Source organism: Micropterus salmoides, unplaced genomic scaffold (assembly GCF_014851395.1).
Source record: "Micropterus salmoides isolate LMB-PRFRI ecotype aquatic unplaced genomic scaffold, ASM1485139v1 Ms_hic_scaffold_3, whole genome shotgun sequence".
NCBI lineage: Eukaryota > Metazoa > Chordata > Actinopteri > Centrarchiformes > Centrarchidae > Micropterus > Micropterus salmoides.
Window position 1 is genome coordinate 4,263,846 of NW_024042261.1, and position 16,511 is coordinate 4,280,356.

General features: G+C 40.6%; 1 protein-coding gene across 2 annotated transcripts; it reads left to right on the plus strand.

The window, feature by feature from the left end:
- The first annotated feature begins 1,237 nt into the window (after positions 1–1,237).
- On the plus strand, positions 1,238–15,591 carry mrps23 (mitochondrial ribosomal protein S23). Of its 2 annotated transcripts, XM_038692225.1 has the most exons (5): positions 1,238–1,393; positions 5,980–6,156; positions 11,966–12,043; positions 12,291–12,414; positions 14,566–15,591. In XM_038692225.1, exons 1-5 carry the CDS (start codon positions 1,350–1,352, stop codon positions 14,683–14,685), a joined length of 543 nt encoding a protein of 180 aa, XP_038548153.1. In that variant the 5' UTR covers positions 1,238–1,349; the 3' UTR covers positions 14,686–15,591. The 2 variants fall into 2 exon arrangements, with proteins under 2 accessions (XP_038548153.1, XP_038548154.1); XM_038692226.1 differs by lacking the exon at positions 5,980–6,156 and having other exon boundaries at positions 1,265–1,393.
- Positions 15,592–16,511: the final 920 nt, after the last annotated feature.

Consider the following 16,511-nt stretch of genomic DNA (forward strand, 5'->3'; position numbering starts at 1 on the left):
GACAATAACGTCAGTGAGTGAAAGGAAGTTATGGAAAGCTTCAGAGTGGTGAGCATTTCTCCTCTTCTTTGCTCTGCCTGTACCGAAAGGCATACTTTCATATGTTGTTTGGCATATACATTACTGCAGGATAAGATCAAGACTAGAAGCATCCTTATATCATAAGTGGCTCAAAAAAATTTTGTCATTGAATTTCAAACATTGCAAGCCAATGTGACGCAAATCCGATTTTTTTGCCCATATGTGACTCAGATCTGATATTTTTATGACAGTGTGAACAGGCCAAGTCACATGGAATCTGATCTTTTCTAGTTCGGAATGTGGTCCAAATCCAATACAGATCGGATCAGATCGGATCTTTTTAAATGCGACCTGAGTCTGGACACTCTTGACGTCACTGTAGAGCAGCTGTAGACGGAGCTGCACTGAATGAAAAAGCTCCACAAAAAGCCATAATTAAACACGTGTCTCGCTTCCTTCTCTACCTCGCTATCATCTACTCAGAAATTCCATTTCTTAAACCTGAAATCCACCGGACCGCAAGCTCTCTTCTTAGTTACGTGCATGCTACTTGTCTGAGCGGACACAGTGGGGGGAGAGAGAGAGAGACAGAAGAAGGGAGTTGTGGGTCAGCTGTGAACAGAAAGAACAGAAAGTTGTGAACACTTGTCATAATTCGGGAGAAATGTGACCCGCAAGAGGACCATGAAAAAGGTGAGTCTCCCGTGAGCTAACAAGAGCTAACCTCTGTGGCTCTTTGTTTACTTCTGTAGCCTGCAACAGTGTACTGCGTGTGACGTTGTGTTATTCTTCTGCGCATGCGGGTCACTTTCACGCCCCGGACAGTTCACACTGCAGTGTGTTATGGGCCACATTTAAACAGTAATGTGAACTGTCAAACAAAAAAACATCGGATCTGGGGAAAAAATCGGAATTGAGCATTAAGGCCTGCAGTCTGAACGTAGCCAGTAAGTTATGTCCCTAGACCATAGACTGTATATAAAAAGGTGTAGACAATACAACATAAAATAAATCAACTTCTTTAGTCACTAAGGAAGGCACAACGCCCAGGACCTTTAATTGTCAGGTCTCTTGAGGAAAACAATAAGCAACATATACTGGGATTATATTGTGTTTTTCAAAGAAATTCATTCAGCTCAGTTTTTTCTCCTTTTTGTTGTTCCACACTCCGGTCCACTTGGTGGCGGACTTCTATCTAAGCTGTTTGCCAACCGCCAATAACCACGGAAGTAGAAGGAAAAAAAGAGGAGAGGTGGAGGAGGTCTTGTTGCAGCTTTCTTTTATACAGTCTATGGTTGCAGCGCTACAGCTGTCGATGAAAAGGCCGAATGGCCGGCAGCAGGCTAGAGAGGGTCGGAACCGTGTTTACCCGGTAAGAGAGCCGAATTTACGCTAAGTGGATAGGTAGCTAATGTTAACGTTAGTTAGCCGAGGCCTGAAGGACATCCGTTAACACCTGTTAATATAACCACAGGGACAGCACAGCTTCTCGGGAATAACGGTAGGCCACGCTGTGTCAGAGGTGCAGCAGGGTCAGCAATGACCCGCGGCCCCGGCGATACTACATGTACGAAACAAAGGTCAAGTGAACCGATGGTAACGTTAGAGTTAATGTCGTATTTCAAGAGCATGGTGACCGAGGGCCTTTCCGAAAGTACTTGCTTCTCCCTCCCCCTACCTACTTCCATTCCGTTTGCGCGGAGCGGTAGTGTGTTATAAAGTCACCCAATGCGATGATCGTCACGACGCTGAAGTTCGCTTCGATTCGGTAGTTATGTTAACTTACATTGCTGTGCAACTGATTCTCGGGTTTTTGCACCTAGTACAGCTGTGAAAGCGGTTAGGCATTTTAGGCAAAGCCTTAACAATGTCTGAAACACAGTTTCAGATTTGTGAAACCTTTGTTCAATTTGTGAAAATACTTTAAGCACAATTTATCTGTTTTTTTTGCATGTACCAGGTCACATTGGACCAGGTCCAGATCCAAAACCACTATTTGCATCTATAAATATTTTTTTCAAACCATGATTATTTTCAGGATTATATTTGTGCCCATGTTTACATAGGATATAGATTATATAAAAAACATTTTTTGTAAATATTTTGTCATTTTTGAACGTCCCCCAGTTTAACTTGCCACCCCCCTTATACTAACTAGTTTTGTCCATAAAAATGTAATGTTGCTTTAAATGACATCACATCTGGCTAGAACAAAGGCAGGCTCCTATGAAAACAGCTGGCTTAACTTTCTGGATTTTTATAACTTAAATAATACCTTTAAAATAAATTGGCTGAAACAATTATATAGACCATTGGAATGTTTTACCACTTCATGTATTATCAAAGCTGGGTGGCATGAGGTTGTTCCTAGTTTGTAACTATGATATTGATAAGGTATCTGTTAAAATGTCTGCCTTTCATCGCCAGGCTTTCTTGTCATGGTCTCTCATCTACTTCATACAACCTCACAAATATCTTATATGGAATAACAAGGACATTTTATATAAACACAAATCTCTCTTCATGGAATATTGGTTTAACAACAGCATTGTGTTGGTAGATCAGTTATTTAACCGGAATGGTCTTCTGTTTACTTATGAAGAATTTCTTTCAGAATATAATATACCTGTTATACCTGGGGACTATGCAAAGGTTTTTGGTGCAATACCCTCTGGAGTCTATATGCTATTCAAATCACAAACAAGGGTTACTGCACAGCAACTGCCCTTGTTATTTCAGTCCGACACTTCCATAGGAAAAATGAGTTTCTCCAGTCATTCAATAACAGATCTATAAGAGCTTTTTTCCAAAGAGACATTGCTACAGTACCATATGTGATTTCATACTGGAATCGATTTGTAGATGATATAGTATGGAAGAAGGCATGGCTTCTACCTTATCAATACTTAATCATCAATAAAATCAAAGAAATGTCCTTTTAATTAATACATAAATTCTTTCCAGCTCAGTGTTTCCCACAGATTGACAGCGTAACTGTGGCAGAGGGTGTTGTGCTGAATTTTGCATGCCTGCCGAGAATTGCATGAAAATGCATTAAAGTTCTGCTTTTAAACGCTATATTATTCTTTGTGGGGTTCATCAGTAGTGATAAATGATCAGTATATATTTTATGAACGTTAAGAATCGTTAATATATTATTACACTTAGTAAAAGTACCATTTCTTAAGATTCAGCAAAAACATGTGACGTTAACCTCATTCAAACAGCAAAGTGTCCTAAAAGGACTTTAATAAGTGAATGCAGAATTGGGCAAAACGAATGTCGTAGGCTACCTGCAGAAATTTGCATCCACCTCTTCTCAATATAAAAGAGCATTACCTCACGCTAGGTGTATGCAATTCATGGCAGGCATGCAGAATTCGGCACAACACCTGCGCTGTGATTTTTATTTTAGAAAAAATCTTTTGCTTTGCTTTGGAAGAATATATTGTTAGGTTTCCCAGAAAAAAATAATGCACCACGAAACACTTGTGTGTACAGATTTCATATTCACAAATGTAAATTCGAAACTATATGTGCATCTCAAAATATTAGAATATTAAAATAAAGAATTTATAATACAGAAATGTCAACCTTTTGAGAAGTTCTGAAAAATGTTTTATGCACTCAGTGCTTGGTCTGAGGTCCTTTTGCAGGACTTACTGCATCAGTGCGGCATGACATGGAGGCAATCAGCCCGTAGCACTGCTGAGGTGTAATGGAAGCCCAGGTAACTTTGATGTTGTTCGGTAGACAAACTTATTTGCCCCGTTAAAATGACAGGTAACGTGAATTACAGATAAGCAAGCTAGCTAGCTCCACACACGGCCGTTAGCAAACTTCCAGGAACGGGAGCACGCAGTCAGTCATTCAGCAGTTGGAACAGCAGCGGACTTTTTGTGGCCGGACCCGTTAGCGGGGCGGGACCTCACATCTCCGAAAACGTTGTTGCATTTTTTTAAATCAGCTCTGTCTTGACAAGTCAACCACATATTTGGAGTTTTTACAACTATATTCTCGCATAAAAAACTCTTAAAACTACTATATATGTGTCACAAGAACAGCAGTATTACAAGTTACAGTTCTGAGTTTTCTCCTCTGACATTTCCACTTTGTGTCGGCAAAATGCATTCTGGGATATCTGACGTCTACACAAGTCACAGGTTATGCGTATAGGCCTATATGAGTTCCGTTAATGTCCAAGACGATCCGCGCGTCACACCAATTTAGCTGCTATAATCGTGACAATACAGCTGCTGAAGTCAAATGCTCAAGCAGAGCATTCAGCACTGATCTGTTTCATGTTTTAAAAGCCTAATAGTGCCCATTTAGTCTGCACATGCCATTCCAACAGAGTCCTGTGAGGACAGCTGTAATTGAGATAAATGTTACTGTGTCATTTTGTAAAGGGACTGATGATGAAACGCTCTGCTGCTCTGACAGAGATCACAGCTCAAACAGTGGACAGATGATGCAGCTGTGCAACACCTCATATTTAATTGACGTCGCTTTAAAAAGACTGCGCAGAGGAAAGGACATTTCGTTAAATGCCCTTTTCCTCGACTCCTCGAGCTCGCAACTCAGGTGGGCAGGACTAAAATGAGGATCGAGGAGTCGAGGAGGTGGAAATTTGGGAAATGAGAAAGGCCCCAGGACTCTGTCAGAACCAGGAGGCCAGAAGAGGGTGATTGTAGAAAGTGAACAGTCTGGTGAGGTTTAAGAAATAAAACAATTTACCGTTACGTTTTAAGTGCATTTAATAGCAGTAATATAATTTTGCTTCAAATTTCACTCTGGCCTCTTCGTATTTGACATAATACCTTATTATCTCAATTAAAAGGATGGAAACAAATGTATATGTGACACAAAATGCAATTTATCATTTTGACTGGTAAAAAATTTTTGGCGGTGGAGTTTTTGATCTACCACCCACCTTAAGTAATATTTTCCATATGAGAGGTTCAAAATGAATTGCCTAGTCTTTTACAATCAATAACAATCTTATCATAAAAGAATGTATGACCTGTACGATAGCAGTAAATGATGCAGTGGTAACGTCAGATCCTATTTACGCTAAGTTGGCGCTGTATTTATACCCTAAGCTTTAAAGGAGCTTGATTTGGCTGTGAGGGTACAGACCAGAGTACACTCCGTGACGGAGTAGGAGGGGAGAGGGTCTGTTAAACTAGACTCTCAGCCAAATCGATCTCCCTAACCTTCTGCATGAATGCGCAAACGATGTGGAAGTAGGTAGGAAGAGGGAGTAGCAAGCAGTTTCGGAAAGGCCCCCAGAGTCTAGAGATAGTGTTGTAACGTTATGGCATGCGACCAAGACAGAAGTTGTTTTTATTAGGTCTGGGCACGTTGAACGCATTAATTAAAGCCAACAATTATTTTATCTCACGTTAATGCATTTTTGAAATTATTATTTTTAAAATCTGTTGCTCACTGGCTACATGGCATTCACCATTCACACACATTCATACACTGATGGAACAGCCATCACTGGCAATTCAGGGTTCAGTATCTTACCCCAAGGACACTTAGACATGAAGCCTGTAGGAGCTGGGGATTGAACCAATCTTCAAATTAATGGGGAACCCGCACTACCTCCTGAGCCACAGCCGCTTACATTGCACTTATGCTTAACTGTAAGAAAAAGAAGTTTTATGTACATTTGTCTTTTACATACAGCTCTGATTTGAATTTAGCAATTTCATTATTCTCTGTATTATACCTTGCACTTATATAATAGAAGATAATAATGTATCATCTTCTATTTAATTACTGCTTAAGCACTTCTGGTTAGATGCTATCTGCATTTCGTTGCTTTGTACCAGTGACATGGGCAATGACAATAAAGTTGAATCTAATCTAAATACATTTCTGCTTTACAATCAGTGATATTGCTGTCAAATGCCACTTTAATAATCAATTTTGTGATGGCATGATCGACAGGGTTCGAGATCTGATGCGCTCTGGGGTCGTGAAGCCAACAGAGAAACCTGTCTGGTATGATGTATATGCGGCTTTTCCACCAAAGAGGGACCAACTTCACTTGAAGCCACACATCAGACCCTGGACGAAACAGGAGACTGTGCCTGAAATCTTCTATAGGGAGGATGGAGTTAGAGCGTAAGTCAGCTACTCACAGTAGTGACATTAGTAGCTATGCTTATACTCCTACATGCTCACTTTGTAAATGTGAAAATAACACCTGGAACAGGTGTGTCATTTGTCAGTGGCATGTCATTTACTGCTCTGCTCCAGAGATGTTCAGCATGAGTTACCATGGCCCACTGTCGTAGGACTGAAAACTCAGGGTTGAACCTGGAGTTAGTCTATACATTTTTACACAAAGCTGTCACTGTCTGAGACCCACCTTCAAATAACTAATAAGCAAGCATATAAGGAGCCTAGCTAATAAGGATAGCTATGTTAACGTTAGAATACAGTTGGGTTCCACAGTTCCACAGTAATTCTGTGGGAAACGCTATACAGTGCACTTACAGATGTCTGGTGGTTTCTCTTAAAGCTAATAAGCCTATTTCTTACATTTCACTGACTTGCTGCAATGCAACACCGCCCTCTGGCGATCAGATCGCCAATTGGTGGTCTCAAGTAGCCATGATCAGACGATGTGAAAATAGAGCCTAAGACGGGTTTCTGTGTAGCGTCATCAGAGATGCAGGCGCAACTAAGGGGCAGAAAGCAGCACTCTGTCTTTGCAGCACATCAGTCTGTATGGCATATCTAGCAGCACTGTTGAGCAAATTAATCATGAATTGTAGTGACTTTTTACTTATTACTCCTTTAAAAAGTAAATATATTGGTTTACTTATTACTGGGTATTAAAAGTACATAGTCACAGTACTCGTTATGTTACTGTTACTTTCAACCACCCCATCCCATCCTTAAAAGTCAAGGAGAACCTGTTCAGCAGCACATTTTAGAAATGAATCCACTTTACTGGAACAATAATTAACCTGAGGAGTCAACAACCAGCCGAACTGAAATGTGCTTCGGACGCTGCACAGAGGTGTTAATTATCACTTCCTGTGTTCCCTTTGTGGCGCTATGACTATAACTGAATATTGGCATGTAGATGTGTTCGGGGCGGGATGTAAAATTTGGTGCAGATGTGAGCATGTACACTGAAGGTACAACTTCCTGTGTCATGGCAAAGAGTTTAACTTGGAAGCCACACCACCACCACGCCAATAACTTCAAACTCACGAGTTCTGCAACATGGCTTCATCAATGCGTTATGAGTTTTATGGAAATGACAGTTTTGAAGTTGTGTCCAACCTGCTAGTAGTAGTACAGTACAGCATAAAACATGTCATTTCCTGTTGCCTGCAGGTGGTGCTGAGACTTTGAGTGATTATTGGCATGTGGCTGTGTTCAGGGCGGGACTCTTATTATACATTCCAAATTTGCTGCAGATCTGAGAATGTAGACTGAAATTACAACAACGTTTTGACAGCACGCCACAGGCAAACTGGTCTTGTGGTAATAACCGTTTGTACAACTTTTCATCCTCTGTGTGTTTAGACTGCAATGCGTTCGTTAAAGTATGGAGTGTGGAAATCACCAAAAATGACCATTAAATCCAAAATGGCAGTTGGGTTTAGGCAATAGGTGCGTTTGACTTAATGCGGCACTGCACAGCGCTGACTTAACGTGATACGTGCTGGACTTAAAACAAGGCATGCTGGTTAGAAATTGTGTTTCCGACTTTCGTTGGCACTGCAAAACGTCACCATGTCACATGACATTAAAACCTCACAGGAACAGGGCGGAACAATTCTTATCTGAATTTGCAGATAAGCTGCAAAAACTCAGATAAGAATTCAGAGTACGGACCAGGTGTTCGGTACACAACAAAAAGAATTGGTTGCAGTGATTTCCAACTTGAGTGCGAAAGACTAAGAACAAGGCTTTCAAATGAGTTATAGTTTAGTTTAGGTTTAGAGCTGATTAGTGGGCTAGAGTCGAAGATAGCTGCAACTCCACCTCCTCGGCCTGTGCCTCGAGGGATGTGAGTATTAATATGACTGGGAGGGGTGGATTCATTTAGGCTAACATATTCTCCATCACCCAGCCAGGTTTCAGTAAGACCAAATAAATCAATATCATAATCTGATATTAGTTCATTTACTAGTACACCTTTAGATTTAAATAATTTCGATGGTCAGGGGACAGACACCGTCACTGTAGGGATTTTCACTAAGTAACTCCTGAAATGGAGGAGCAGAGAAGTGTGTTAGACTGCGACTCTGCGTAGGGTTTTGGGCTAGTAGTCCTTAACTGAGAACTGCACACGTGCAACTCCCAACAAAGATCATTTAGAGACAAGATGCATCACTCCATAGCTAAAACGAAGCCTTCAACACAGGGTGAAAAGAGGAGCTGCAGCAATGTGCAGTATCACAAAAAATATGGTGTTTTTTGAAAATGAAACCATGTTAATCTCTTCTAGTACAACCACTAAATAAGATTTTGAACCTGAAAAAGAGCATAATATGACCTTTTTAAATCAATTTTCACAATGTGCTCCACACTTCACATACTGAAACATAATGTATAGTTACTGGGTGCTCTGTGATGTTTAAGTCCTCCGTGCAGCGCTCGAATCGAGTGAAAATTCATAGCCGCACCAGCAGAGCTGCGGAATATAGGGCGCAACCCTGTCACACCCCAATACACTGCACATGCGAGGGCCCACCAGGCACTATTTAGTTTTACTGAAACCTGGCTGGGTCATGAAGAATATGTTAACCTAAATAAATCGTAAATAAAAAGTTATTATTAGCTTTGATTTGCTTCTGTCAGAGTGGCCAAGACCCTCCGTAATGCCATTTATGACATATTACTAGTCATAAATAGAGGAAAATAAGAACAACCCCCAGTTTCATTTCAGCACTGTAGGCCAGGTTGACGGAGAGTTGCAGCTCTATTGAGCCATCTTTTGTTTTATATAAGAAACAAAATCCATCATCTACTGCCCTCAACTAGTACCGGTTTATCTTCAAACTCAGGAACCCTTAGAAATGGCCAACAACCAACATTTTTTAAACGACTTCTTCATCTAAACCAGTGTTTCTCAACAGGGGTGGTACAGTTCAGAGAACAACGGGGGGCGCTGGAAGCAATATTTTAGAAAAGGGGGCATTTAAGGCGACAATAAGAGTTCAAACTTTCAGCTACTTGAAAAAAACTGATTTGCAACATTGAAACCTGCCAGTTTACTCAACTGCGACGGGACGAGACAATGTATTGTAACTCTTTCTCTTAAATGTTTCTGTTAGCTACTTGTGGTGCAGCTCTGTGCTTCATTCATGGGAAGGGGAAGTCAGAGTATCATCTGTAAAATTTCACCCACGGTTGGTTACACATATACAAGAGTCCGCTGTCGTACTTCCCCTGAAAGCTACTTCATCCAGCACCTGATGCGTAACCAGCAAGTGCCTTGTGGACCTACCTCGCACTGAGTGTTGGTAACATGACATGTAGAGTTTCAATATAAAAACGTTAAACTGAGGTGCAGCCTTGGTCTATTCGGGACCGTGAGCTGCACTTTATCAAAGCTTAAGTTAATGTGTGGGGACTTGTGGTGAGATTTCTGCCTGATCACAGGTAGGGCTGTCAAGATTATCGCAAAATTGAAATGCCATGCTACTGGCCAAGCCAACCGCAGAGGATGGCAAGCCCCCCAACAACCGCAATGTCCATACTGTTAAATCAGTACATCAGTGCTTCAAAAATTCCAAAAAACATAACAAGCTCTGTAATGGTTTAAGGACGGATTGCCATGGGCTGTACATGACCCGACTTAAAATTTTGAAGCTGTGAGTGTTGCTATGTTTTGTGTTGTTTTACCATGTGTGTTCTAGGTTAGTTAACTTGGCATTAGCATATTGCGCGGCTAATGTGGCTAGCAGGTTGAGATACTGGGGGACAGTCAAGAGAAATTGTGAACGGTAGCCTCATTTGAAGCTCACTAACTAACAAGCATAGTGTCGGATGCCTGCAGCTGCTGTTCATGTTGCGTTCTGTGGAAATTTAGTTATAACGTTAATTAGAGTTGTTGTTGAATGGAAGCCCATTGTGTGTGCGTGTTGCATAAATTGACTTGATAAACATACCCTGAAGGTAACGATATAGCTACGTAGGAAAAAATGCGTTCAAACTACAGAAATTACTTTGCTCAGTCCGAGCAATGTTGTGCTGAGTTATACAACATTGCTCGGACGTGAGATTTGCAGTGAGGTGATATCCACAGACACACTTACACCAAATTCTTCATTGATCAAAAATGGCAATAAAAGTGCATACCATGCTGTTGAGCCCAAACAAATAACCGTTGGGGAAAATACTTCACTGCGACAGCCGTAATCACAGATGTTGTCTGTTAATTTAGTTATCTCCGAGCACGAGCGCCTCCTTGTCTCATCCAGAACAATCTCAGACGGTCGAGGGGATACAATAACGTAATGCACAGCACAGTATAGGGCAGATAGTAAAATATTATGAATTGTCTCTTAATATTCTTTTAACTTTTTTTCTCAACATATCAGAGAACACAGATATATGGGGGAGATTCTGAATGTGCAGAAAGTTTTGAACATGAGTAGATAACCTGCTAAAAAACAGGAGCTATTAAATTCCAGTCAATAACTGAATTAAAATTAATTAATTTATCACTGACGTGAAAAGGTGCCACGTCACATTTAAGTTAATTCCCCAAACAAAAGAGGAGGCAGTAAGTGCAGTAAGGGACCTAGATAATTGATAGGGGGCGCTTGCCCAAAAAAGGTTGAGAACCACTGATCTAAACCATCAGCAGGTCTTTTAGACCCCATCCCAACTTGGTTACTTAAAGAAATTTTACCCTTAGTTAGCACTTCTTTATTATATCAGTCTGTCTTCACTAACAGGCTATGTACCACAGTCCTTTAAAGTAGCTGTACTTTAACCTCTTCTAAAAAGCCACTCTTTATCCAGAGGTTTGCTAAAACCCCTATAGACCTATATCTAACCATCCATTTCTCTCTAAGATCCTTTGACAAAGCAGTTGCTAAACAGCTGTGACTTTCTACAGAGCAACAGTTTATTTGAGGATTTTCAGTCAGAATTTAGAGCTCATCATAGCACTGGTGAAAATTACTAATGCACTCTAGTTTAGATTACTGTAACGGTCTTTTTACTTACTTGAGCAAGAAGGAGCTTTACCGTCTCCAGGCTGTTCAGAACTCTGCTGCAAGGCTTTTAACTCACATTAACAGCGCACACATCACACCTGTTTTAGCAGCACTTCACTTGTTACCAGTCCAGTATAGAATTCAGTTTAAAATCCTGGTCCTTACTTTTAGAGCCCTGCACGGTCAAGTTCCTCCCTACATCTCTGACTTGATACAGCTTCGTACTCCCACATGTAGTCTGAGGTCATCAGGTCAGAGGTCGTTAGTGGTTCCCTACACTAATTTCAAAACCAGAGGGGATCGATCATTCCAAGCAGTGGCACCTAGGCTGTGGAATGCACTGCCTCCCTTTCTATGTTGTGTGAATTCTGTCGATCCTTTTAAAAAGCAACTGAAGACTCTGCTATTCAAGCAGGCTTTTAGTTAGATGATTTTTATGGTTTTTGTTCTATGTCTTTCATTTGTTTTAAAATTTTCTTATGCATTGTATTTTACTTTGTTGTGTTTATTACATTGTATTGTGAAGCACTTTGTGATTTTTATCTGTAAAAGGTGCTATACAAATAAACTTAACTAACTTACTATTTATACAGTAATAGATTTATGGAATGTAATTAAATTCACTTAAGCTCATCTGGATTTAGAATGTTCGTATTGAAATGAGCTGTTGCTCGTGTCAGCATTAAAAGTTGGAAGATGTGTTTGCAGGCTCCACTCACTCATAACTGTCTTGCTTTCAGGAAGTTCTATGAACAGTATGGGACGGGTCCTCGGCCTATTGATCTTTCCAAATCAAACTTTGTTTCTGCGTGTCAAAGGTATGTGCTTTCTAAACTTAAAAATGCTTAAAAAAACATAATTTAGGTTTGCCTGTGTATGGTATACAAGAGTAGAGGCATCTGTGAGATGGGAGGAGGTGATTCCAAGTTCTGCTGGGATCTAAATGAAAAAAATCAATAAGTTAATTTAAGCACTTGAATTTTATGATTACTGTATGTTAGAAAATCCACTGAACATTATTTCCATACCAGCGTTTCTAAATGTTTTTTCATTCTGATCCCACAGGTTTGTAGACAAGTACACAGAATTACAGAGCAACAGTGAGCTGGGGGAGACTGCTCTGTTTGAGGAGACTGGGAAGGCTTTACTCACAGATGGAATCGTGCTGAGAAGGAGAGGAATTCCTCCTGTAAGTCTTGCTAAAAAAAAAAGTGCTAACCAGGGCCACCTAAACAGCTGATGATTACAACCTCATATTTTCAGGTGTATTGTCAGAATATTTTTGGCCCATTATTGTAAGCAGGGTAATACAAGGTAACAGCATGGCAGGCTGCAAGTCTTTTCCGGAAATGACCCAACTGACTGAAATGGGAAGATGGGTGATGGAGAAGGAGCCCTGAGGCTGACATTTTTTCAAGAACCCTGTGTGTCACACATGGGTGATCTGCATACGTTTGAACACCTTAATTTTAGCAGCTTAACAACCAGTGTTGGGGTAGTTATTCAAAAAAGGTAATTGGATTACACATTACTAGTTACTTTTTTAAAGTAATGGCTTACTTTACTACATTACTCACTGCTGAAAGTAACTAGTTACACTACTAGTTACATTACTTTTGGATTACTACGTAACATCACCTGTGATGCACAATAACAATATATAGTTACACCTCATGTATGCTCAGATTGACATACACTGGATCTCTCTTGTATGCTATTTAATACTACAAAGTGAAAACAGAGTTGTTAACATTAGCCCAACATTTGTCAAGAGAAGAACAAGGCTACAGTACTACAGACTGATTCTTACTGCTGAATCACAGCTTATAGCTGCAAGCATGTAGGCCTGGGGCTGACAGTGAAAGAATTAGGCATGTATGTCTTATTATTATTATTATTATTAATAATAATAATAATAATAATAATAATAATGATAATAATGATGATGATGATGATGATGCAATTATTATATGTAGCCATTTTGCTACAATTACGCTTGACACAACGGCTGCGGCTGTGTTTGGGACCTGACCTTTCTTTTCTCTGAGAGGGAAGAATTTAGAAAGTTGCGTGGCGCTGCAGAGAGCCCCCAGCTGCAGTAGTGCATGGATCATGCGTAATATTCATCCAGCCAGAGGGGAACGATCACGAGCCGTTCATGGTGCTTAGCGACACAACCTGTACCGGAGAGGGGCGGTGGAGCTTACTGGACCAGGAGATCAAGGAGCGACCAGCTCGCTGCGGACGGTCGTTCATCATTTCCTCTGTAGTCTGACGCTCTGCATGATCCATGATGATAGAGAAATACAGAGATTAATGTCAATAAAGCATGCTGTCAACACAATATCACAAATCATGTTTTTAGGGGAGCTGATGTCTTATCAAGGGGAGCTAAGCACCCCCTGGCTCCCCCGTAGTTCACAACCTGAGCAGGAGTCTCTCAAATCGTTTGTCAGACAACCTGTTCCTCCTCGGAGTCGGAACGAACTGGCACTGAATTCAAAAGTGAGGTGGGAAAAGTGTTACGCAAACACTCATGAAAAGGGATGTTGGATTTATTTTTCTTCTCCCATTATGCTGATAATGCAAGTAACACAGTGATTCTGTTATTAGTAACTGTAATGTGATTAAGTAATCTGATTACAGTAACCCCCATGTTGGTAATGTTGTAAACAGTGTTACCCTCAACACTGCTTACAACATTACCATTACTAGAGTGAAAGTTGCTTTTGTCACATTAGTATGTTAGCTAAAAAGCCACATCAAACCGTTAGCATTGCCCTTAATTTCCTCGTCAAACTATAATGCTAAAAATCATTTGCTTGTCACACAATAAACCAAACTCATTTGACTTAAATTGACTTATGACTTGTATATCACTAATCTGTTGCCATTTAAATTCTTTAAACAAGTCGGCATGTATGTTGGTGAGTTATGGGGTGGTGGTGGCGCAATGGATAAGACACATGCCTTTGGTGTGAGAGACCCGGGTTCTCCAGTGTGTGCCTGAGCAAGACACTTAACCCCTAGTTGATCCAGAGACATGCAACCTCTGACATATATAGCAATTGTCAGTTGCTTTGGATAGCTACGCCATAGGCTACGCACGTAGACCCTACACCGGCCGAGCAGGCTAACTTCCAGTTTAGCCCTCCGCTAACGTGAATGGGGGGTAAAACTGTATACGTGCGTACGTAGCCTTTTCAAATGTTATCGACCAAATGGATCACATTCTAATTGTAAAATGAGTCATTCCATTTTAAAATCAGGACCGTTTACCCCTCAAATGCCCTTGTTGCAGTTTGATTAATGTGATCACAGTACTTTTGTTTTCCTGCAGGTTTCAGCAGAGAACAGGGATCCAGTGCTCGAGCTGAAGCTAACAGACATGTTGGCAGAGCAGCAGTCGGTCGGTGCGAACAACGAGGAGACAATGGAGCACACCACGCACAAACTATAGACCTCAGCAACTCAAGGATCATTTAATGAGCTGCAGATTCTCCATCATATATGCTGTTGGACTTTTAGTAACTAGTTCTGTTTTTGTTCCTCCTGTGGAAGTGATGGTCATCTATACAAAACTGCTTTATTTTAACCACCAATTCATGACAGGGATTGTAACCAATTTCTGGAACTGGTCTGTGAACTGTTGCATGCCAACTTCATGTTTCCTAGGCTAATGTCATTTCGATGTAAATTTCCACAGTGTGCTGCACCACCAGCAGGATGTTGTCATTAAAGGATCAAAAGAGCTACAACCCAGTCTACATTGCTGTTGAGAATGGCCCTAAACAAAAACTGGAAATAGTTAATGCACATACAGTATATGGAAGTGTGTATATGTGTGAGGAAAGTAAATGTGTTTTCAGTTACTTGTATAACTTGATATATTTTTAATTTTCCAGGCCCTCCACTCCCATTTTCAGATTGAAATGTGTTCTCAAGTTAGAGGTATTCTACATGGGGGGACATGTGCCCCCCCCCCCCCAATTTCAAAATCTGTTTTGTCCCCCCCACTTTTTTCCATCGATTTCGGAAGTTTGCTCATAGCCGAGGCGGTTTGAATGACTAATGAATCAATCAGACACTCCGCATCCGACATGATCAAATGGTTGAAATGCGGACAAAAATCACGTAGGCCTACAGAAAACACGTGACACAAGGCAAAGGTGGTGCTGAAAAGTTAAGGGAGGGGGAAAAACTTTGCTCGAAGCAGGTGCAGCAAAGTGCTTCAATAAATTTCTTTTGTGCTGCTGTTACTTATAGCCTATACCTGAATACAGAAGTGAGGACTCCTGCTGCAGGGTGGGTAGTAACTTGTTACAAATAACGCAAATTTGCTAAATAAATAAAATTTAAAAAGTAACTGGCACCTTGTCACTTTCCTATTTTAAAACTGTACTTTTACTCTTTACTCCAGTATTTTCTGTAGGCCAGTAATCTTTTTCTACTGATCTACTTTTTTTTTAGAACGCTACATTTTCCATTCATACCTTCATAACTTAACCAGTCTGTAATCTGCATTTGCTTCATTAACCGAAATGATCCAGGCAGTGTGTGTGCAGTTACGCAGAAGAGCGCCTGGTCTCAGGCGCTTGTCACGGTCACAACTGGGAAGATGCAAACATTTAGAAAATCAGGCAAACACCTTTTTCAGTTTAAGGCTTTAATGTCCTAATAATATAACTGAAAACCAGTGAGCGCACACCATGTGTTGGAAAGCAGCTTACGTTGCTCTTTAACAAGCCGGCAAATAGCCTAAATACTTTCACTTTCCATTAACAGCGTATTAAACGCGTATTTACTTGCAGAGCAAACATAGACTTAACACTGTAACATGTTAGATGATCGATTGATTCTGATATATTAACAGTATCCTGTTGTTGAAAAGAGCATCGCTTTCTTTTGATGGACATTAACCTTTTTTCACATTGGTTACCATTGTTTATGGACTCACGGTCGGTGAGTCCATAAACAGAATGTCGCCGGTGAAACTAATCTTGGCTTCACTCAGCAGCTACCAGCTGTATTATTCAGGAAACAATTATTTTTGAGATGCAGAGAGAGAGAAAATATGGGTGGATAAAACAGTCCTGTTGGGTTTTACACGACTCACAGCTTCCTCTGTATGAAGGTTTACCTGCTTCAACAACGAGCTGCTCTGGTGTTACTGCCACAATAATTCTTTGCGTTGTGAAGATTATTTAGATGCTTTAGGAATAATCAGATTGTTTTGGCAGCCTGTGCTACTGCAAAGCAAGTGGTTTGGTTGGCTACATGTCCATA